The sequence below is a fragment of the Empidonax traillii genome, unplaced genomic scaffold, assembly GCF_003031625.1.
Source record: "Empidonax traillii isolate 1590-97213 ecotype Southwest subspecies unplaced genomic scaffold, ASM303162v1 scaffold320:size708019, whole genome shotgun sequence".
Taxonomy (NCBI): Eukaryota; Metazoa; Chordata; class Aves; order Passeriformes; family Tyrannidae; genus Empidonax; species Empidonax traillii.
Genome location: NW_020955513.1, coordinates 516709 through 541921, shown reverse-complemented (window position 1 = coordinate 541921; position 25213 = coordinate 516709). Strand labels below are relative to the sequence as shown.

The 25213-nt window shown below is 39.7% G+C and overlaps 1 protein-coding gene across 12 annotated transcripts; it reads left to right on the top strand.

Annotated features, from left to right (window-relative positions):
* The first annotated feature begins 139 nt into the window (after positions 1 to 139).
* On the top strand, positions 140 to 20045 carry LOC114061198 (arylsulfatase H-like). Of its 12 annotated transcripts, none has more exons than XM_027891359.1 (12): positions 160 to 260; positions 2383 to 2452; positions 3052 to 3105; positions 3435 to 3575; positions 4361 to 4482; positions 5378 to 5500; positions 7677 to 8100; positions 9662 to 9798; positions 11622 to 11756; positions 14001 to 14163; positions 15212 to 15333; positions 19383 to 20045. In XM_027891359.1, exons 2-12 carry the CDS (start codon positions 2400 to 2402, stop codon positions 19751 to 19753), a joined length of 1845 nt encoding a protein of 614 aa, XP_027747160.1. In that variant the 5' UTR covers positions 160 to 260; positions 2383 to 2399; the 3' UTR covers positions 19754 to 20045. The 12 variants fall into 12 exon arrangements, with proteins under 12 accessions (XP_027747165.1, XP_027747160.1, XP_027747164.1 ...); XM_027891357.1 differs by having other exon boundaries at positions 162 to 275; XM_027891360.1 differs by having other exon boundaries at positions 205 to 302.
* Positions 20046 to 25213: the final 5168 nt, after the last annotated feature.

Below are 25213 nucleotides of genomic sequence, written 5' to 3'. Positions count from 1 at the left end.
AAAGGCAGTAGCCGTGTTGTGCCAGTATTTCGAGAATAAGGACTTTGTACTCTGCCTGGAATTCATGTAAAACCTGCATAGCAGTTCCAGTTTGCTGGCTGTTCCTGGCAGGGATCCCAGGTGGTGTCCATGCTGGAGGTGGGGGAAGGGAGAGCAAGAGGAAAAGAAGCAAGTCCCAGCCCACTTTTGCCCACACACTTCTTAGAGGATCAGGACTGCTCGGCACACCAAGAAGCAAGAAGGATTTCGGAACAAAAAGAACAATTGAGACAAGGGTTTGTTTGTTTTCCACATGTAAAAAGGGGTTGGCCTTTTTTTATTAGTCCTGATGATCATTTATCATGGCTTACCAGCTTACAGAGGGAATTATTATCTGACATATTATTGGATTTCTCTAAGAAATTTCTGATTTCTGGAGGCTGCTGTTCAATTTATTTCATTTACCAGCTAAGGAAACTGGACAAGCCCTAGGGTGCAGTACTGGGTTCATCACGTCCTGGCACTGTCAGTGAGAGCTCTACTTTCCGAAGGAATCAGAACCTAAATGAGAAATGTGAATATGCATATTTAAATTATAGGGGTTTGTAATGTTTGGTACTTCTTCTACTCCTTCAGTAAGAGCAATGCTTCTAAAATGGCTTGCAGTAAATCAGATGGTGCCACAGCCAATGGTAATAGATTGAAGTATCATTTTAATACCACCAGTGCACCTCCCTGGTTCAAAGCTCACAGTTTTCCTGAGAGGTGGTACAAAGTCTCTGTCTAAATACTGGCATGCGTGCTGTGACCAGCTGGCTGTGGTGCAAGAACCTGTGGGGAGAAAGTGGACAGTGGACAGCAGCAGAGCTATTGTAGCAGCTCTGAAGGCTTATCAGCTCCCTAGGAACTCATGGTATTTCTTAGATGTTCAGATCTGTCTGGTTCTTTTTCTCCACTACAGCTCACAAGGGGTATGATGATCCTTCGCTACTTGGTATAGACTGAGAACATTTTCATTGCTATAGTTTTGGCCTAATCATGTACCACAAGCTCTTTAAATGCAATGCTGTCTAACAGCTGCTGGGAAGGCAGAGCTCAGACATAATTGTTAAAACACCATAAAGATATCACCACTATATATGATGACCAGAGCCATCACTCGTTCTTTATTCTCACAGGTTAATGCCTTCATGCCCTTGCCTGATCATCATCCCAGCTCTGTCTTGTGGGACCACAGTTCATTGGGGTTTCAGGGGAACTGCAGTCAGGCTGTGATAGTGAAACACCACTACACTGCCATCTCAAAAAAGACTTGAGATCCTAGTACTGTTTGTTTACAAATAGGTTTTGAGTTGTTATAGAAAGTAAATATTATAATTACTTTCAATCTGTTCCTTAATACAGCCGACAACACCTTTGTTCTTGTGCTGTTTTGAAATGGAAAGAAGGGTTGAAAAGTGGGGATTTTGCATGGATAGGGCATTTCAGATTTTTCTATCCCTTTTCACAATGAGGGAATGAATAGCATATCTAATTTAGCACAATGTACACCATGAAGATGAGCATGTGCCAGTCCCCAGTGGAGCCAGTTTACCTCGTACTTCTACATGATTGTTTGCACAATTCCAGTGCAACATTTTCTGAAGATTTCTTAGGCTATTCACAAGGGAAAGGAGTTCATTTCCCAAGCCATTCTTTTTCCAAAGAGTGTGTTCTCTGTTTCAGCAAGTGTAGAAAATTGCTTCCTCTCATAAAGTTTGCCTTGTGAGACAAAAATAAATATTCAGAAAATGAGAGATTATTTCTAGATTTTTAAAGGTTGAGTTCATACAGTTGACAGGTAGAAAACCCAGCAAATTAAATCTATAAATGGCATTAAGCTTTGGAGTTCTTTAAGGAAAGAAAGATATTTATGTTTACTGATAGTTTTTCTGTAACATTCAGAGATAAACACCGCTTTGAATGTACCAGATGACATCTAAACATAAAAACATTAGTCTCTTCCCTAAGAATTACACTGCAAATATTAGTTTCCAGGATGGCTTTTATTTGATGTACTTTTTGTGTTTTCTAATCTCACAGTAAAGGTTAGATTATTTTTCCTAAAGTTGAGCTGAGGTTAGGTAAAAAGTGAGATACTAGTTTTCCTTACCACTACCTCATTTGTAAAATGGTGAAAACCTTCCTTTCAGAGAACTCCAACAGTTCTATTGCATGTATTGCGTAATAGGCCCCTCTGGCACTTTTTTAAAGCCATTAACATTTAGCCTTCTCCAGATTCCCACAAGTCCCCCTGGAGTTATCAGCAGCTGAGAGCAGTCCAGATTTTTTGAAGAACTGTGTGCAGCATCACCGGAAGTGCTGGGCTCTGATTATTTAATTTTTTTTTTGCTTTTTCACCAGAATTCATATGACCAATTATGGACCTGTTTCATACAAGGGAAAACTATAAAGTTTACCAGGGAAAACAATGGTAAGAAAAGCATTCACTGAGGGTCTTTCCTGGCTTTTAGGTGTTGTTCTTAAGAAAATGTAAACAAATCTCTCACTTTGCCACCCCTGCCTCAACTCATTGAGAATGTAAGAGTAGCTAATACTGGTTTGGATTTATTAGTATTTCAAGACCTTTTACCCTACTTTTACAAGACATGGAGGTTTAGGAATATGTATAATATGTACTATAGGACTTACTATGCTTACTATGTTACTACTAGTATTTACTATGCATTTAACACATCATAGTATCTATTAATGAACTATTTATTAATGAACTCAGAAGATATGTTCTAGCATGTGTATTTTACTTCAGGTGAGTATCTGTAAGCTTCTGACTGCAAACAGCTTGAGCAACTAAAACATGTACAGAGATATTCTTAGGGTCTTCAAGGAAGATAATCAAGTTTAACACTGTTGCTGCACCCTGATTTTGCAGATGGTCCCAAGGCTTAAGGAGTGCTTTTCAAACACTGTATGTAGGAATGGGTGCAGTAGATGCAATAGTCAAGCCATGGCCATAATGATCAGCATGACTACACACCAATTACTTTCATGTTCTTGTCCCACTCATTCCAGGAGCCTTAACAGGAGCATCCTACACCCCTGTACAAGGAGTGCCTCAGGACACTTGCAAGTATCCAACCACTCAATTTACTGGGAACATCTGCAGAGATCAGTGCCTATGTCGATAAAGAAATGCAGACACAAAATTCCTATGTGAATAAATAACAATAATAAATAAATCAATAATATAAAAATCATAATAATGTTAACAATTACTGATAATAGAAAGCTCAAGGACTTTTTTAAATATTCAGGAGCTCCATCTACTGGCAGTATTTGGTTGCTGTTTGCATCTGTACTAAGTCCCCACAAAACTTTAAGAATAATTGTTTAAAGTCTGTTGTAAAAACTTGAAATTGTTTTTTGTAATATTACTTCTTTACTTTTACTTTTAGGAGCTATTTAAACATTTGGCTAGTTTTATGCTTGTTTCCAAGAACCTGTGTATCGAGTCCTACAAAACCTAATTTCTTACTGATACTGGCCGATGATCTTGGTATAGGAGATGTGGGTTGCTACGGCAATGATACAATAAGGTATGATATAAATTATCTCTTCCCGGTGAAATTAAATTTAAAAAGTACTGATGACAATATTAAAAAAAATCAGTATTAATTTATTAGTTTATCTGGAGACACTTCTTTTCAAACTATGTACAAAATGGTTGCTCTACAGTAATTCCTACTGTAGTCATAATTATACAGGCATGCTTGAGAAACTTTCTTGGACTTAGAACTTTGCAATTGTGTCTGTGCACTGTATTTGTCAGGCATGTGTATAATGTGCAAATTTCCACAACTCCAAGGCTGAAATATGAAGGACTGAGATTAGAATTTAATATCAGTTAACAACTGTAGTAGGATTTTTAGGAAATGACAGCTTAGACTATGTGATATATCTATGCCTAGTGCAGTTATCAATTAGTACATATATTGATTGAGAGAATGATTGTAGGGAGATCTTGTCTTTGCTCTAGCCTATTTTAGTTTTGGATATTGTGTTGTACTGTATCTATTAACAGACTCTTTTTCCCTATGCTACATCAGATTTTGATATGAGATAGACCTGAAATATCTTCTCTTCCCCCCTCCCCCCCCAGTTTTTTTGTTATTAATAAAAATATACGTATCCATGGAAATCTAATTTATAAGGAGTCAAGGTATCTCAAAAATATATATAACACAGAGCTTTTCTATTTGAGTTGCAGGTAAACAGATTTTTGTAAATTTGATGGTGATGTTCTCCACAAAACTAAGAGGAGTGGGATACCATGAACTTCTGTGTAATGTGTTTTTATCAGAGACGGGATTTTTCTCTTTAGGACTCCTAACATTGATGGCTTGGCAAAGGAAGGAGTGAGACTTACTCAGCACATTGCTGCAGCTGCTGTCTGTACTCCAAGCAGAGCCGCTTTCCTGACTGGCAGATACCCCATCAGATCAGGTTGGGCCGCTCTCTAATGGTTTGATGCAGTTAGTCTAGTCAGTGTTGATATTAAAAATCCCCTTAAATAAACAATTTTAAAGACTAGTTAATCTTGGGCTTTGGAGTTTCAGTGGGGTGAGAAAAAATAAGAGATGACTAACGATTGATTTCTATGGGAAAATGCCCACATAAAGCACATTTAATGTGGCTAAATGGATGAAAATCTAAACAGCACAAAGCACCTAGAGACAGAAGAATGAAGAAGAAAATTGTGCAAATGCTGTCTGTTTAGTAGTATTAAGATTATATTAAATGCAATATTTTTAATATCCTGGCAAATTTTTTCACAGTGAAATGCACCAGACTGTGGACTAGTTCTCAGTTATTATGTTTTAAAAATTATTTACTTTAGTCATGTAAATTCATGACGGAAAACTTCAGCTATCATATTGCCAGAATATGGCAATAGTAATCAGTACAGCACCTCTGATGTGATTCTGATTTGTTTAAGGAGAAATGTAATCATGAACTGTGCATTTCAGAAGTGTGTACCCCTGAAATTTTATACAGAACCTTTTGTTCTGTATAAAACTTTTCTTTTTTTTTTTAACATTATATTTTGATAGAACTTTGATTGTAAGATGTTCCCTAATGTCCAAACATAGCCATCTTCCTGCCATTTGTAGATACCCCACTGTAGCTGAGGCATCTGCATTGGGGTAGCATATAATGACAAGGGAACTGGAAGAGACATAACTCTGGCAGTCAATCAGAATATCCCAGGACATACTAAGTGGTTTTTAAAAAGGCACTAGGCTTAGACAACTGAGCCCCATTCATTAGAAAGCACAATCTGAGCAGACTGAAAATCTGAAATCTGGCTTGTATTTTAAAGACCATTATTCCTCTGTAGGCATGGCCTCCAGCACTCAACAGCAGATTCTCTTTTGGAACGGGTGTTCCGGGGGGCTTCCACCAAATGAAACTACTTTTGCCAGAATACTGCACCAGCAAGGTTATTCTACAGCACTTGTAGGTATGAGACAGAGCAACTTGTTGCCTTTTCATTGCTTGTTATTCAGATTAGGCTGATTCTGTAAATACACTTCTGTTTTGCAAAGTGTCCAGGATCAGTTAAACTAGATTTTCTTGTACGCACAAGTTTCAGAATCAGTAGGGTTTTTAGAATGCTACCCACAAGTCCCAGTGTCAGCAAAGCATATCTGACAGATCCAAGATGAGGATATATGGAATACATAGATACACACTGCAAATGGAAGTAAACCCCCAAAAAAGAATCTTGTTTGCCCAGTCCAGATTGCTTTAGGATGAACAAACAGAGATTTTTTCTAATCTGTTAAAGCAGAAAAATATTGTCTGCTGGTTGGTACTGAGACACCAGTGGTCCTAATTGTATAAGCTTCAGCACAGTGGTCTTAATTATATCGACTTCAGCAAGGTTTTTGACACTGTCCCTCACAACATCCTCATAGGCAAACTCAGTTTGGACTGGATGAATGGACAGTGAGATGGATTGAGAACTGGCTGAACAGCAGATCCCAGAGGGTTGTAATCAGTGGCACGGGGTGTAGTTAGAGGCCTGCCACTAGTGGTGTCCCCAGGGGTCAATACTGGGCCCAGTATTGTTTGACATATTCATCAATAATGAAGATAATTAGGGGACTGAAGCATTTGTCTTATGAGGAAAGGCTGAGGTAGCTGGCCTGTTCAGCCTTGAGAAGAGACAACTGAGAGAGAACCTCATCAATATGTAGAAGTATCTGAAGGGAGGGTGTCAAGAGAACGGATTCAGGTTCTACTCAGTGGTGCCAAGCAGTAGGACAAGAAGCAATGGGCAGAAACAGGTGCACAGGAAGTTCCACCTGAAAATAAGGAAAAACTTTTTTACTGTGAGGGTGACTGTGTATTGGATCAGATTTCCCAGGGAGGTTGTGCAGCCACCCTCACTGGAGATATTCAAGAACTGTCTGGACATAATCCTGCACAATGTGCCGGGACAACCCTCCTTAAGCAGAGAGGTTGGACCAGACGACCCACTGTGGTCCCTTTCAACCTTACCCATTCTGTGGTATCTAGTGGCTAGATTTTCTGTTATTTAAGCATCCTGCTTATCACTGTTGGGATGCTAAAACTTCCTTTATTTTTGCAAAACAAAACTCTTCCAAAAAAGCTCAAAGAATCCCTTTTACTTCAGTGGGCCTTGGATCAAAATACATGTCCAAAAAAGAGAAAATCCTGTTAACTTTTTGCTAATTTTGACTGAACAGCAATTAAAGGCTGTGTGTTTCAAGCACCTTTCCTTTTTAAACAACTTTTGATGTAGTCAGAAGTGTAATGTGCTTAGTTGTAATTACTATGCTTTTCACACCTCTGCTCAGTTCTGCACACTGAGGTGTCATTTACTTCCTAAACTGAAGCAAGTCTCAGTGATGTACTGACTTCACACACTACTCACTGCTGTCTAATATAGCTTATACTGTAAACTACATTCATATACACAAGTGCAGGACTGGTCAGCAGTTCTCAGAAGTTAACTCTCTAGGTAATAGCTCCTAAGCTCATGGTTATAGACTGTCTGTCCTTCAGTGTCAGGATAATTACACTGCTCTGTAATATGACTTAATTAAGGTTCATTATCAGTGTATTACATATTCTGATATATCCAATTGTACTGGATAATTGGAATGGCCTATTTCTGCTACTCATTTTAAGATGAATATGGCCACACAGAGCCAACACATATGTCTTCGTCCTGAAATTTGTTCCAGGACTATGAAGGTCTGATAGAAATTGTGTGTAAAATAGTTCGTATTTTTGCACTTAGCTTTTTCTTTTGACACAAGAATTTTTTCAGTTTCTCCCCACCAGGTTACCTGTTAATGTATGGCTACTTCATCAGGTGAAAAAAAAATAAGCACCAACTATTGCAACCTCATTTGTTCTTTTTCGAGGACATGTCTAAGCTGGGTCATTGCCCTGCATGGAATTTAAATAGATAGGCGAGGAGAAGCAGCTGTTCTAGACAGATAAAGTGCCAATGCATCGTTGCTCCCTGAATCTGTCCCCATTCCACACTAGCTCCTCCCTCAGCTGCACCTTTACTGAGAGGTGCAGCCAACCTCTTAGAAATACAGGCAGACACACCCAGGAGTCATGATGTTGGATTGAAGATCTTTATTTTGTATTTTCAGGGAAGTGGCATATGGGTGTGAACTGCAAAACCCGCCATGATCACTGCCACCATCCTTTAAATCATGGTTTTGACTATTTTTATGGCATGCCTTTTACCCTTGTGAATGAGTGTCAAGGCACAGACGACCCTGAACTGGCCAAGTCTTTGCAAGATAGGTATTGGCTTTACACACAGATGATCACCCTTGCAGTATTTACTCTTGTGATTGGAAAACTTGCCAAGTTTTTCCCAATAAAATGGAAAATAATCATCTGTCTGGCCGTCTGTGGTCTCCTTCACTTCCTCTCCTGGTTCTCCAGCTATGGTTTCACCAAGTACTGGAACTGTATCCTGATGAGAAACCATGATGTCACTGAACAACCTATGAACCTAAACAAAACTACTTCTAATATGCTGAAGGAGGCAGTTACATTCATTAAAAGGTAATCAACAAAAATGGTATCACATTTTAAGGGTTTTTAACAATAATGCATTATTGTGTCATATACCACTAGGTTGGGTAGCTGGTATGCTGAACTCTCCGTCCTAATGCTGGTCAGTAATTTGTTAATTTCTGGCATTTTCCTACCTGTCAGCATCCAGCTGCTGTCCTTTGTCTTACACATCTGTCCTGGTTCTGTCCAGGAGAGGGTTAATTTTTGCAGTACCCAGGAGGCATTGCTGGGGTGGGAAGAAGGTGGCTGTCCTGATGGAGTAAGCATGGCAGAGGGAGCTGTCGGATAACTCTTGTTCTGAGCATTTTGCATGTGAATCACTCGCGTCTCTCTTGTACACTTTTGTTACTAATATTGTTACTGATCATTTTCTTATCTCATTGCTGCTTCCAGTAAATTATTCTTATTTCAGCCCGTGATCTTTACCTTTTGTGCCTCCAGTTCTCCTCTCCAGCCTGCTGCAGGCGGGGGGAGAGAAAGGGTGAAAAGCGGGCAAGCAGCAGTGTGGTTTGGAGAGTCTCAGTGGGAGCACTAAACTGGGGAGTACCATTCCTAAACCAGGACAACATCGCTAGTCAGTTCCTTGGGAAAAGGAAGATGATTTTTCTGGTCGTTGCGTTTTGTTCAGCTGATACAAAGGGGTCCTGGCCAAGGACTGTGCTTTCTGTCAGTAGGAACAGAAAAATGGTCTTAGACTGGTGAATGTACTGTTATAGAAAGTGTCATATGAAGTTAATATTTTAAAAACAGAAGAGTGATAGTGAGTTTTGTTTAGTTTTGTGTTTGGGTTTTTTTTTCTTCTTTTCTGAAAGGTATCCTTCATTTCTATCAGTAACCTCAATTGGAATTGAACAAACCACTAAGTCTTTAAAAGTATCCATGTGTTAAGTCTGGGAACATCCTTGAAAAAGACTATACTCTTTCTGTCAGGGTTTTGAGGTTGTGTGTTTGTTTTCTCAAGGAAATTGGAGGTCAAATATATTCCTTCTGTAAAACTTTGAGCATACGTAATCTTAGGTTCCTAGGATATCCTACCTGGCCTGATGTTGAAGGGATCACGGTTCCACTTTGGAATGTTTTTGTACTGATAACATCATATGTTTATACAGAATGTGATATATAGAAGTGTCATATCTGCCTCTTCCATGAGGACACTTCAAATGCTCAGTGACATACATCCACGTTTCAGTTTAGGCTTGCCTCTCCTTGCCTCTGAGAGTATGTCAGTCTTTCGGCTACAACCTCTCCTAGTTGCTTATTTAATGTTCTAACCTGTCTAATTTGGAACATGAAAAAGAAAGGGCCCATTAGTGTTTTGATCTTAATACTGAACAAAAATCTTTGAGAGTGTTTTAAACCCCTCTGTCTCCCAAAACCTCAAAAGTGAAAAGATGTCAAAATAAAATAATAAAAAAAATGTGTTTAAATCACAACAATAATATTTATTGAGATCACAACAATAATATTATTGAGATAGTAACTACAATACCACTATTTTGCTTTGAGTGACAGTTTGAAGAGAAATGACCCTTGTTTTCTTTTATTTCAGAAACAAGCATAGACCATTTCTTCTCTTTGTTTCCCTTTTACATGTTCACACCCCTCTCCCTACCACAGAGAAGTTTCAAGGAAAAAGCAGGCATGGCCTGTATGGAGATAATGTAGAGGAGATGGATTGGATGGTGGGTAAGTGTTGGTCTTGAGGAAAATTCTTCATTTATTTGAATGTGGAAAAGAAATTAAAGAGGTGATCGCCAGACTCCCTTTTTGCACATGTAAAAATCATGTCTTGAATACATAGTTGGTTTCAAAACTGCCATACCATAACCACACTTCTTTTTTTTTCTTTCTTAAGATGAAAGCTTAAACTTTCTCTGTAAGGATTTGTTCTTTTTTTAATTGACACGCTGCTGTGCTGAATTGTTAAATGCAGACATATAATCAAATATGTCCTTGATCACGCTGCTAATCAAAAATATGACACTTCTCCAGCTAGGTCTGGTCTTCGCAGATGTAAGTGGTGCTGATGCTAAATATCACATTATGCTTTTTCCTTGTGCATTTCACCTTTTGCTGCTGCTTCTATAGCTATGGAAGCTGTTCTTGGCAAATATACTTGATGCAGAAGGTGATGAGGACAATCAAACTAAGATAAATCACATTCTGTATAAACACATGATGTTATCAGTACAAAAACATTGCTTATGAAATTAGGTTTGAATTACAGTCTGCAAGGTTTTTACCACTGACATCAGGAGATGATTTTGGTTGATAGTATGTAGCCTGGTCTCCGATTCCCTGTGTGAGACACAGCAGTTTACTATGGCTAGTAATCAAGGCAGCATTACTACTTAAGCTTTTCAAGATGTTTGAGACTACCTACTCAGCATATTCCTTGACTCAGAGAATTTACAGAATAAAGTTGACTGAGTATTCTGAGTAGTTGGAATAAAAGGATCAATCATTTAAATTATTTTCCATTTGGTGGTAATTTTTATTTTCCCATTTTTATAGACACTACAAACAAATTTTGTAAACATTCATCCACTTTTTGTTGGGCTCTTATTATTTCACAGAATTATAGAATATTCTGAGTTGGAAGGGACCTGTCAGGATCACCAACTTCAACTCTTGGCCCTGCACAGGACACCCCAAGAATCACACCATGTGCCTGAGAGCATTGTACGAACAGTTCTTGAACTCTGTCAGGCTTGGTGCTGTGACCACTTCCCTGGGGAGTTCCAGTGCCAAGCCACTCTGTGGGTGAAAAACTTTTTCCTGAAGTCTAACCTAAACCTCCCCTGACTCCACTTCATGCCATTTCCTCGAGTCCTGTCACTGGTCACAAGAAGGAACAGTTTGGTACTTGCCCTTCTGCCTTCCCCTTGTAAGGAGGTTGAAGACTGCAATGAGGTCTCCCCTCAGTCTCCTCTTCTCCAGGCTGAACAGACCAAGTGACCTCAGCTGCTTCTCATATGGCTTCACCATCTTCACTACCCTTCTTTGGACACTCTCTAATAGTTTATTATCTTTCTTATATTGTGGTGCCCAAAACTGCACACAATATTCAAGGTGAGGCCGTCCCAGTGCAGAGCAGAGCAGGACAATCCCCTCCATCGACCGGCTGTCAATGCTTTGCCTGATGCCCCCCAGGACACGGTTGGCCCTCCTGGCTGCCAGGGCACTGCTGACTCTCATTCAGCTTGCCACTGACCAGGACCCCCAGGTCTCTTTCTGCAGCACTTTGGTCCAGCCTCTCATTCCCTAGGCTATACAAACAACCAGGTTTGCCCCATCCCAGGTGCAGAATTTGGCACTTGCCATTGTTAAACTTCATCCTATTGGTGATTGCCCATCTCTCTTATTTGTTGAGGTCTCTTTGCATTGAATGTGGTAGATAATAACAGAACTCATTCACGTAAATTCAGTCTTCACTGAATTTTGAGTCAAGACATATAAAATCTGAGTGCATCTCCTGATGTAATTATGATGTTATGCTTTGTTTATAGGAAGGCTTCTGGATGTTATTGACAAAGAAAGCTTGAAGAATACCACATTCATTTATTTTGCATCTGATCATGGAGGATCCTTAGAGGCTCAAAGAAAAAATTCTCAGTTGGGTGGATGGAATGGGATCTATAAAGGTAAAATTTTGGTAGTGTCTACATGCATAAGACTTTCTCTTAAAAAGAAAATGATAGACTAAAATACATTCAGACAGCCTAAATTTAATAAACTATGTGCTGGTATTACAATCTTGGATTATAGATCTGAAATGAAGATCCGTGGTATTTCTTGCATGTGCCCCCTCCAGACTGTTAAGCCTTGAAAAGCTACTGTGACAGCTTGCACAGACTGACACTTACTGTATAATGAAGTCTGAAAGCTTATCTTGAAATCACTTATTTCCCTATGGAAGAAGAGTTGTGTACACCTTGACCTGGCTCAGCATGACAGTGCACACTGTCTAGTAGCAAGTTACTTGATGGGCCACACAAGCAATGTTTGATACAGCTGGGATCCATCTAGGAACAGTCCTAAATGCAAAATGAGCCTTCATTTCTTGATATGAACTTTCCATACCAGTAACAGTTGCAAAAAGGCCAACAGGCACATTTGAATAGTTTAGAACCTAATCTGATGAATTCACTTCTACTAACTGAACGCAAGTATATTAGTAACAGGAGAAACCAGAGAGGGAAGGTAAATGTGATTAGAGATTTAAGTGTGAGAGCCAGTGATGAAATGATGCCTGCTTAGAGAGAAGGCAAAAGAAAAAATAATATCAGTTTAGATATCAATAACAGAAAGGCATCCCCATTTATGTCCATATATGGCAGAACAGGGTACATCCCACTGAATCTAACAAGATTAAAAAATATAATTTAATTATTAAATACCTGTAAAATTCACTGCTGCTGTTTGAAACAACATATTAAAAACAAGAAGATAAATAAGCCACATATCTGAATAATGAGAAGAGCCTCTACTGATTGACAAAGCATGAGATACTGCTATTTTACATAGCACAAACATTATTTCACAAGCAGCTTGACTTGCCCTGTTTGTTATCCATCATGACACCTTGTCAGCCTTTAAATCCAAGCTCTGGGAACCTTGCCTCTCAGTTGTAACTGTTAGCACACCTCCTTCATAGCAAGGTATGGTATTACTTAGCAAAGCCTGGGGCTAATGTAAGCTACTATTCAGCTGCTGATTTATTAGCTGAGCTAATCAGCTGGCTTCAAGCTTTGTTCACCAGTTTTCCTACAACACTTTCCAGCCACAATTTGTCATTTCTGCCTTTGATAGGAGCAATAACAGAGAAAAGATCATATAGGTACCTGAGCTTAATCATTTTGCAATTTTTGTTTTCTAATTGGATCCTTCACTTGTAGTTCTGACTTTGAACCACATTGTTTCATTAATATTCCCATCTTTGACATCTGTTACTTATATCTGTAATTAGTTAATGGTTCTCACTTTGAAATATTATTCAATGAATTTTTTACTTGTAAGAGAGACTGCATGGAGGAGAGACTTCAGAAGACCAGAGGAATGCAAGAGAAATGAAGTTAAGAAAAACTCTTTGTATTACCTAAAGACAATTCCAATAGAAATGCAGGTAGAAAGTCTTTTGTCACTGCAGCATATTCAGAGCACTCCCCTATTTAATGCATTGGTTCTCAACTCTTCCATTTGGGACCACCTCAGAGCCTCCCTGGAACTGTATTCTCCTGGAGGGCAATCAAATATTATCCTAATTTCTCTCACTGCTCTCCAGAACTGCAAATAATTTTGTAATGTTCCTGCTGTCTCTGACTGGGAGCTGACAACCAAGCTTGCCCTGTGCTAATTTTCCTTCTCAGGCACCAAGTGGGGCTGCAACCTCTATTTCATTGACAAGTCAGATTTTGATCTTAATTATTTCATTCATTCATTCATTCATTCATTCATTCATTTTATTAACTGATATTTTATCAACAGATTTTTTTCTCTCTTGAGCACGTTATTAGGGAATGTGGAGAGTATTCTCAGATACTCGAGTTGAAGTGACCTTCAGCTTAAGCTCTGTGTCAGAATGACTTCTCAGGCATCAGAGGGTGGAATTGTTCCTCGTCTGCCAAAAATGCTGCTTAGTATTGGGTTGTTATATGTGCCACCCACTGAAAAACACAGTGTAAAATAAAGACATCAATAAGACTTATTTTTGAAGAATAGAGTTTCCACTGTAGTTACTCCACTGTTTTCCAGGATTTAGTGTGTTCTCATTAGAGTTACAGGATTATTCTAAAAATTTAAAACCTTTTATTATACATGCAAAATGAAGATCTAGTATTTCTTATTCTTTTCTCTTTTTTTTACACTTCCCCCCCCTTATCTAACAGGTGGAAAAGGCATGGGAGGCTGGGAAGGAGGGATCCGTGTGCCAGGAATATTTAGGTGGCCAGGAGTACTCCCTGCAGGCACAGTTATTGATGAACCTACAAGTCTGATGGATATTTATCCCACATTAGTTCATCTGGCTGGAGGGACAGTGCCGCAGGACAGGTACAGAGGTGGTTTCATAAACCATATTTGCTTTCCTTTCTTGATTTAGATAAAAACTAAGTCCTGCATCCTGACAGCCACAGGTTAAATTCTGATTGTTTCTAAACCAGGCAATTATCTTAGCTTTCTTTCTGCATAGTCTTCCTTGTCTTGTCTGCTTGTATGGAAAAAGGCAAAGGAAAAACCAGTATGTTTTATCAAGGATCATTTAGCTAACTCAGTCCTCTAATCACCAAAAGGCAATTTGGTTGATTTGGGGCACTAGGATGACTGTAAAAAACAAACAAACAAACAAAAACCCACACCTAAACCCAAACAAACAAACCACAAAAAACCAAAACAAAACCCACAACCAAAGCCACTCCTTTTAATTTAAGTTTTTTTAAGTGAAAAATCCACAGACTTTCACGAAGTTGGTTGGTCCTGTTAGAGTACTAGGACAGGAAGCCTAGGAAGCCCGGTTATTCGCAAGTAGGGAAAGGTGGAGCAAATAGCACGTGACCTGCATTTTTCTGCCGGTACCAAAGAAGTACTTCCTCAACAGTAAACAACTTGTAGCATCTATGTTAGCCTCCTCTAAAGGACACGAGAAAGCGTAGGTGGATAAGTCATTTCAAAAAAAAAACCAAAAAAATTACTGGTGGTGCGTAAATAAATCAACTCTTTGTCAATTCAGTAGGTGGCTTGCTTTTTTTTTTTTCTTTCCTTTAAAGCCTGAAGCTCGCAGAGCTGTCAGTGCTTCAGTGACTTCCATTTCAGGTAGCAAAATTACTTACTTCCAGGAAAATTACAGTAGTAGTGACTTATCTCCCCAGGCAGGGCGTGTGAACTAGCTGTATTTGCAAAAACTTCGAGTAAGTGCTAATTCCCGATCTCCACCCATTCACAGAATTAAAAATCTCAGGGCTCATTAGCAAAAAAGCACCTTGGTTCAGAGACGGCACTTGAAATTCTAATGCTGCGTACATAGAGTGGGCAGAGCTCGTGCTGCAGCTGCAGTCCGAAATCCTTGAGCCGGCTGGTGACTCCTGTTCTCTCCCTCCTTCAGGGTAATCGACGGGCGCCCTTTGCTGCCTCTGCTGCGTGGGACAGTTCGGCACTCCGGGCACGAGTTCATGTTTCACTACTGTGGTGTGTTTCTGCACGCAGTGCGGTGGCACCAGAGGGACAGTGAGTACAAACATCCCCCTCCAGCAGATCAGAGACCACGTCATGACCTCTAGCTCCCAAGAGAGTGTAATGTAAAAATATACATACATATTATCCGGGACTAAGTGGATTGTCTCAAACTCTCAGTTCTTCAGCAAGTTGCAGAAGAATTAGCTGTCCTGCCTTGCCTGAGATGAAGGGGTTTGCTTCCTGGAAAGCATAACTTCAAGAATCCCCATTTTGTTGCAGCCTTCGTATCACTTTTGATGCAAAAAGCATGCGGGCTCAGCTTTAGTGTAGGAGCCAGAGCGCCGCCAGGGGGCAGCGCGGCACCGCCGGCCGCTTCAGCCGCGGCCTGCCGGGCGGCCCACAGCGCTTGGGCGAGGAGCTTAAAAACGGCAAAACAAAACAAAACAAAATGAAACAAAACCCAACCTCCCGGCCCTTCAGCGCAGTCAGCTGCTGCGTGTGTCGTTTTCACACCCCGAGGTGCCCCGTATGAAAGGGCCATCCACGGCTGTGGGAGAGCAGGGGGAGCGCGGCCGGCCAGCCCCCCCCCCCCCCCCCGCCCCAGTGCAGTGGCGTCGTTCCCGAAGCCCTGTAGTCGCTCATGCCCTGCTGAAGCTCGGAACCCGTGCTCCTGGCCCATGCCTGGCAGAAAGCTCAGGACTGCCGATTTAAACCTCCAGTGAGTGTGTACACAGCAGACCAGTGAGTTAAGAGACTGACGATGAGAGGATGAGAGCACAGCTCTTGGAGCTGCCACTAGAGATCAGTTCACCGACAGACTGGTGGCAACTTGGCCCCACACCAAAACTACCATTAGGTCCAGGCTTCATCTCATTAGTCTATTCTCCCCAAGTAATGTCAGCAGACAAAAGGAAATGGCCTCAGGTTGCTCCTGGGGAGGTTTATACTGGATATTAGGAAAAATTTCTTCAGGGAAAGGTTTGTTAAGCACTGGAGCGGGCCACCCAGGAAAGTGTTTTTGTCACCATCCCTGGAGGTACTTAAAAGATGTGTAGATGTGGACATGGATTAGTGCTGGACTTGGCAGCACTGGACATGATGATCTTAAGGGTCTTTTCTAACCTAAAGAATTCTATGATTCTACAGTCTATCCCCAAGCACAGTCACCTGTTCACATTACCTAGGAGCAGAACAGCAGTCAGAAACTCAAATCTCCTATGTCTCTAAATCAGTCTCAATGTCCTGGAGAAAATTCCTGCTAGAAGAGTCATGCTACACTTCCCTACTGAAAGGCTAAAAACATGCTCCACTCAAGCAGTGCATTTGAAGAACTGCTCTTTAAGTTGAAGGATTGCTACACTCCTTGCCCAGCTTTCATCACTTGTTCTTCTAGGCTATATAAGAAGTATATAAGTAGCTATGCATACTTATGCAGACACAAGATATATTTGGTGGCATTTCATGATCCTGTGAAGCCACACGCGCAGCTAGATTTCCTATGCATGCCTTTCTACAGTTTTTCCCATTGAACCTCAGCTGCTCATGGCAAGGGCCCTGAAAACAATGCAATGTTCTTCTGCATGTGAAAGACTGGCTAATCAAATATGTGGCTCAGCTTTCAAACAAGATGTAAATTTTGATTCTTTGTTCCAACTACCATTTCTTCTGACTGGGCTAACAGACTATTTTGAGGGGTTTAGCTCATCTGCAAGTAAATCAGTCATTTTATGTGTTTATTGTCTATATCTGTCTTTTGGTCAGCCTAAATATGAAGGCATTGCATCTTGGTGTCACCCAGGCGGGTTCCATCCTTTAAGCCCTTCATTGAAGCCAGAAGAATCCTTTGTTTATAAGTTAAAAGAGTCCTTTCCTTCACCCCAGCACAATAAGTCTTATTAGTGACAGTACATTTCCTTCTGCTCATTAAACTGATTGATTGTTACCAGATGGGGTTGAGAGATGTTTGTACTGAAGCAGCAGGTTTCCTTTCCCTTGGACATACTAAATTAACATGATGCCCTAAAATTCACATGCAACTTCAGATTCTGTCAGAGCCACTTCAGTAGAAAATTGCATATCCCTGTTTGCCTCTTGGAGATGAGTGCAACCCCCACTGCTTTTATCAGCACTGATTTCTACCACCTTTTTTTTTTAATCTTCTATCTTTCTGTAACCCAATTGTCTGCTCAGCTCACCAACACAGGTTAATTACAATCAACCTCTCTGTATCCTTCAAAGTGAACTAACAAGGACCTGGCTGTCATTCACTCTGCATTTCCAGTAATTATTTGCAGCTGTGAAAAGTGACTGTTAAAATTTAGCAGCATCAGACACTCTACACTCAGTACTCCAAATTTTCATAAGTGTATAAGGAACTCAGCCCAATTATTTATAGAAAAGAATGACTAGTTAGTTTTTTTCTGAAAATTGATCGCATAAATTCCTACTTACAGCTAGATAATCCTCTCCATCTTATTTACCTAATAAACGGTTATTTTACCAATACCACAACAGTACTCCAACTAAGCCAGGTACTCGGAAAAAAATGCCTGTCCCAGAGATTGCTTATTTAACTCCTTGTAGCAAGTATCTGTGCTACCTGACTGACAAACATAAGACCCAAATCCCATGCTCTGGGAACCCTGATATCAAAGAAGATGCTTGCCTTTTTGTCACGAGACAAATGTTCTTTTAGTTACAAGACGGATAAGCTGAAGGATGTGGAGCTCACCCAGGCAGCAGCAAAGCACACACTCTAACAGACCTAAGGAGTATCTGTCTGTCCTTAGTAAGCCGTCAGAAAGTGAGCCCAATCAACCTTCATCATCCTTTCTCTCACCATTTCAGAAATGGAGATATCTAGCATTTAAAAACGTTACAGAACTATTATGCCAAAACATTTCAGAACCATCGAGACGTCATCTCTCCACATAAGTGCAGAAGCATAGGTTAAGCATGATGTGGAAACCAGGGGGTGAAAATAAATAGATACACAGCCAGCTAGCAACTAGATATTTTAAGGTAAAATATTGCCTGATCCTTAACATCTGGTATTTGTTTTCCCTCACCTTTTCAGAAGTTTTAAAATTTTATTTATTAACAAAATAGTGTTCTAGTAGTAGTTACAAGACAGAGACCAAAGGATAAAGCTGCAGGCTCCAAACATAAAGAACACCTCTGGGGACAAAAGAAGAAAGGAAGGAAAGTTCAGCTGATTCCACTGAACTAAAAAGAAAATTCCATGTAGGGACAATGCAGTTGTCAGCTATTTGGGCTCAGTGGATTAGAGAAGTGGCTCCAAGTGTTAAATGTCCCCTTTCTTCTTGTCTCCTTCTTTCAAACATAGTATCTAATCGCTGTCTTCTTGCTGGGCACAGAATTGCCTCTAAATTCAGTGTACTGTATTCTAAATGTGGGGTGACGAATCGGGGAAAAAGGAGGAGGAAGTAAAGTGTGCTGATGAGCTGCACTCCGATTTAGTCCTAAACGTTTGCCATTCTTTCATTACAAGTTACAGACCTGTGCTTATCCTATGGCCAGTACAAGAGCCTGATGACGTGCAAGCTCTAAAGCTGTCTTCATTATGTTAACTCAAAAACTAGACTCCAGATTTTGCAGTTTTCTCGGTCTGCAATTACCACCCTATTTGAACATGAACATGGAAATAAACTGTGATGAATTTCTTCCCAGGTGTACTTCTTCACTCAGATACACAGAGGCGGCAGAAGAACCACCTGCAAGTACTTGCACCCAGAAACTGGGGACTGCATTCTCCATATTCCCTCCCCAAGAGGCTTGTAGCATTTTAAAGGGACACAAGAAAGTGTCAGACCCCCTCTTTATCCAAAATGTTAGGCTAACTATTGACATACCGTATAGGGCCCTGCACATACCCAGAGCTAAGGTGTTCCCATAAGCCACAAAGAACATCTTAATCCTGACAGCTTCCACAAGACCCCTTCCCCATCTGTGATATATGCTTGCCCCTAGCAATGACAAAGCAGATCACTTAAACGTGAACCAAACTTTCAGGACACATCCCCCGCCCCTCCCACCTCTTAATGCCATTAAGATGTTCAAATGTGCTTCTTCTGTGACAGGTGGCACCGTGTGGAAAGCTCATTATGCTACTCCAGTATTCCAACCAGAAGCCTCTGGAGCCTGTTTCAGAAGAGGAATTTGCCCATGTTTTGGGGATGGTGTAACCCATCATGACCCTCCACTGCTGTTCAATCTCTCACAAGATCCGTCTGAGGCAAATCCTCTATCAGCTGACACTGAGCCCTTGTTTGACACTGTGACGAGGAGAATAAGAAAAGCTGTGGAAGAGCATCGCAAGACGCTGACTCCAGTGCCACAACAGCTGTCTCCATACAATAATATATGGAAGCCATGGCTGCAGCCATGCTGTGGAACATTCCCATTCTGCTGGTGCCATGAAGAAAATAACAAAGCAGATAGCATAGTTTAATACCAAAATCAAAGGTAGCTTCTTTAAAGAAGTTGATGGTTTTCACATTTACATGACATTTACATTCATAGAGAAATTGGAGATATGGGTTAAATTACACTGGAATAATTTAAAGAGATATTATTAGGGTGTTTGTGTTCAACTTTTTTTCATACCCACAGAAATTCAGTAAGCCTGTGGTTTAAAAATTAGCGGTCACCTGTATAACCCGCCTCTCAAGTGCATAATTCTGGATTAAATACCCAAATAAATAAATAAATATTTCTTTTCTTAGTGATGTTCAATTCAAGCACATGATGGCTGATAAGAAAGTATACTTTTCATTGCAGATGCTTGTACAGGAAATATGCTTATTATGACAACAGTACTAAGCCCAAAAGGGTATCCCTATTCAGGACTTATCTTTTTAATAAAAAACCATGTTGCACAAAAATGAAACTATGATGACAATGAAAAAAAATAAAATAAATCATGAAAAAAATAGCACATTTTATTTGGAAACATACCAAAATGCATTTGCCTCTCAGAAATAAATACCTATTAATTTACAGCAATTTTTTGCCTCATCTGTACGTTCATTTTTCTATTATGTAAGAATTCCCAGGGAAAACCGAACTGACGAGTATGTTTTAAAAATTAGATAGCTGAAGTTAACATCTCAAGATCAGAAGCAAAGTACATAGCTATTCTGAAATTATAAACCACAATTCTTATCAAAATGCATTTCCCATGTAGTTAAGTCATCTCACTTGTGAGAGCGTTCAAAGTCATCACCCTTGAGAAGATAGGTCCCAAATTTCATAATCTGAGACCAGTTTTTAAGCTGCATGTCCCACTTGAGTGCCAATGACTCTGATTTCATATGAGGGCTATGAAAAATGTGTGTTGTTTTGTGAGAAAGCACTTTGTTTTCAGTAGGAGGTGTTAAAAAAAAATTCACCTGACACACTAATCACTTCTGTGTACAGGTCATCTTCTCCAAGCCAAACAAGTGTCAGCACTCTGTACAGTCATTAAGGAAAGGGAGGGGATTAAAATATGTAATCTTCTCTTGCTGCCCTCAGGTTAAATAAATTCATCTCCCAATATGTAATCCTAACCATGCTCTTGCCAGGTTTCGTGTCAAATCTGATTTTTAAATGGAGGTTTCTGTATTTTTGCCTTCAGAAAAAGTAGATTGCAGGCAAGAAACTCAGATTCAAACTTCTAAGCCTTTCTGAACACTGTATGTTCACTCATACCACGCAGCTAAAGGTCACCCACATTTTAAAAGTAACAAAGGATGGTAAGAGCTGCAGAGCAGGTACTTCAGGTGACCTATTTCCTTAAAGCTAGCAGACTTGCAGAGCCACACCAGTGCAGTTCTATTCAACACCAGGGTAGCCTGTGTGTCATTTTTTGCCTTTTAGAAACAACAAGAGATAAGAAGGCTTGCAGCAGGTCCCTCCCTCAGTTCTTGGGCTGCCACAGCAGATCCCAGCCCTTTCACCAGCCTCAGGACAGAAGTGAATTTATGTCTGGACTATGCACCTTTTGCAGTGTTTTCAGAGCACCTCCTGACTTACACCTCCAATGTGGCAGGTCAGCAGCGTGGTAAGTCACTGCTGTTTAGCTCTAAACATGGTTGTGACCATGACATGACACCAAATGCAAGTCTCCAAAAAGCTGACAAGGCATTCCTTCAGGTTATTTCCCATTTCATCTTTCCTCTACAAGGCCACCAAGAAAGTTATGTGGAAAACACATAAATCAAAGGGCACTTACGACAATGAACTGATTGGATGAGTCAATGTTACACTTGACAGGGGTATCTAAAAATACATTTGTTCTCACTGCTTGATAGCGTTTAAATCCACATCAACATTGCTAAGAACGCATCAGAAGATTTGACGTTTTCCTGTGTCTGACAGGGACCAAAACCAGAGCAACTGCATTTCACTGGATTCATGCAGGGAGAAAAAGCATAAAAGATCATGCATTTTAAAGCCAGTTTGGCCGATTCAGAGATGGAGGACAAACCTTACTGCTCAGTGGGGAACAAAACCAAAAGCTGTTCTCTAGAGTCAAGCCAATCAGTTCAGTAGCATCTACATGGTCAGTTAAACACAAGGATAAGCGTCTTCTCAGTTCACCTCAGTGCCTTCCCCACTCACCCACTCCACTAGGTTAGATATCAGGAAAAAGTTTTTCACCCAGAGAGTGGTTGAACACCAGGATAGGCTCCCCAGGGAAGTGGTCACAGCAACAAGCCTGAGAGTTTAAGAACTGTTTGGACAATGCTCTCAGGCACATGGTGTGATTTTTGGGGAGTCCTGCGTAGGGCCAGGTTGGACTTGATGATCCTGATGGGTCCTGTCCATCTCAGCATATTCTGTGATTCTATGATTTATACACAAGAACATGCCCAGTCCCAGACTAGGTTATGACGAGAGTTTTTGCCAGGGGATGGGAAGGTGTTCAAGCACCCACTCAGGATCTAAACATAGGTCCAAACTCTAGAAGGCCAGACTAGGAAGGCCAATACATCAGAAAAACCCTGAACTCCATTTCCAAGCACAGTGTGAAAAAAAATCACCCCATATAAATGTAAACATTAAACATTTGTGTAACACCTCATTTGTCTGAAGGTTGAATTTGCTAAACTGCCATACAGAGTCAGATGCTAAGGAGTCACGTAGATATGCCTTCCTAACATCCAAACATAAATAATTTTATCTTGGCTGGCATCTGTGGAAAGCCAGAGGGGCTTTCAGGCAGGGGGAAGAGGAATTAGGGCTGGCAGCATAGAGTAACTGGCTTTTGTTAACTCACTGTTCAGAAACCCCAGCCAGGCAAAGAAAAATGTGCTTTTCCCATACACAGAGGGAGAGGGCAGACAGTACACACAGAGGTGAAAGGAGAACAAAGTAATGGAAAATTGGTGAATAGGATGCACATCACTTCAAAAAACACGACTATTTTCAGTCCTAAACTCCTTTTACTGCCTAAATCTAAATGTATCTTGAAAGATAAAAATTTTGAGGAGTCAGTGGTAAGCAGGGAAAGGAGGTTAATTATTTTACCCATTTCATGCAGATCCTAGCCAGGAGTGGTTTCAAATCTCTTTGTCTGTATATACTCTAACAGATCACATAAGATCTGCACAAGCTATTGTTCTGATCTCCTGGCCAATGTATATTCCCCATAAAGCAGGTGAACCCGACATCACCCAAGAGTTATCCTCATGCACACTTCACATAAAATACATTAATGGAGAAAAGAGCTGTTAAAAAGATTGCTTGAATAACACTGGAAGGAAGAAACTCTTAAGTCGGTTCCTTAGGTTTGCTTGAAAAGTCATCTATAATGATCTTTTGCAAAATATATTAATATTAGAATAAAAGCTAACTTAAAAGCTTTCTCCCTTCTTTTCTCATAGTTCCTCCCTTTGTAGAAAGGAGCAAGGACTACATAAATATGGCCTGTTGGGAAAACCTGAGACAAGTGACCCATCTTCAAGCTGGTGTTAACCATACCAGAATGTGCCTACACATGGTTCAGTATACACACCAGAGAGAGGGGAGTATTACTCTGTAACAAATTAAGTTTGTTTTACTGAAAGAGCTGGGGTTGTACTGTGTAAATGTTTGACATTCACGTATGAAGCTGACTTCCACTTAAATTGTTTGATCATTATTAAATGACATTTGGAATTGTTGCATTTGACTGACTCAACAGAGTAATTGTCAAGTCTCACAGGAGTGAGACAGTAAGCTTCTAAGAAACTTCACTTCACCATATTTAAATATTAGACACATTGCTTTGCTCCCTGCTGGGACCCCAAGGAATGCCAGCATATGGATCACAAGATCCCATCATTTAAGGATGCAAAATAATTGTTTAAAAAAAAAAATTCAGAAAAGTAATTTGAACTCAAAGCTCATCCAGCTTGAAATTCTTGAGGACTCTGAGTATATTTGAGAAGCATTTACATAAATGACCAAAAAGAAGTAGCAAATATTAAAAAAATTTTTGCTTATTGACAGATTGTAAGTTAAAATACACCTATGCAGGCATAAACATAGTATTGAACTCAATAAAATACTGAAGATTTTTTGACAATGTTGTGATTGTAATGTTACATCTAATTAACTACATTAAAAAAATTCAAATTTATTCAAAAGCTGGCTTCTTTTTGGATTACCATACTACTGCATTATTAAGATTTTTTGAAAGCAAGAAAAAAGCATTTTAAAAAAATCTTAACTTCCCACATTGAAATAAAAGGTACCATTAGAGGATCCAAACAATCCTGACTCCTACTCTACCATTTGTCTAAAAATTGTAAGTAAAAGGTTTGGAAACAGAAAGAATTTATGGAGGTTTAAAAATTAAAAAGAAAAGTCTCTGAACAAAAGATAAAACAGGTACCCACCCATCATATGCAGTCAGTTCTGTTCCAAGTATTTAATACTATGGGAAGGCTTTGAATATCTTGTTGCTATAAAATAAAACAAACTGTTTCATGTATTTATCATTGTTCAGAGTACTGTACAGTGCCATGAAACGGAACAAACAGTTTTCCAAGGCAGCTAACATCATGCCATCCTGCAAATTCTAAAGTAATCACCAGTCAGAAGCTGGCTGTCTTGGAATTTTCCTTTTTTTATCCATCCAGTTTGCTGAATTTGAAAGGGCTCTGACAACAGTCAAAGTAAAATTCAGGAAAAAAAAACTTGCAACTATTTTTCCCCCTTATTCATAGTGTATGATTTTCAGTTTTCTAACAATTATTATTTATGATGTTTGAGTCAACTATATATCACTGTACTTTTTTAACTAGCTTCGATATGATTATGGTATGATGTTATTACAAGTTGAAAGTCTATATCAGGATGTAAAGTAAAACTTGAATGTCACCCCTTTAACTGGCAGCACCAAAGAAATTGTTCATTATGAGCCTTCCAGTTTAGGATGAACAGACTATCAGCTGAAACATTTTGCAGACAATATACTGACAATGCAGACTACTTCAATGACCATTAACTGACAGGTATTTTTGCAGGCTATTTAAGAACTTACTACGATGCATTTAATCTCATTTAAAAGGCTGATTTAAAAAAAAAACAAAAAAAAGCAAACTACAGAAATAAAATCCCAATATTATGACAAGAAAATTGGTGGGGAATCGGAATGTGAGATGTGAATTAATGAGATGTGACCTAAGAAAACGGGCCCATCTCATGTTACTTTCAAAGTCATAGGAATCAAAACAGTTTAGATTAGGAAAGCAACAGAATCACATCCATTAAGGAATAGGCAGGCATGCTGCACACCTATATGTTTATGGGAGCACACAAACATATATCGCCACCTGCTACTAACCCAGCCTCCTGTTCATGGACAGAAAAATCAAAGTGAAAAAACAACCAAAATGAAACAACTAAGCATTTTTTCAAATACCAGATTCAGAAAAACAAT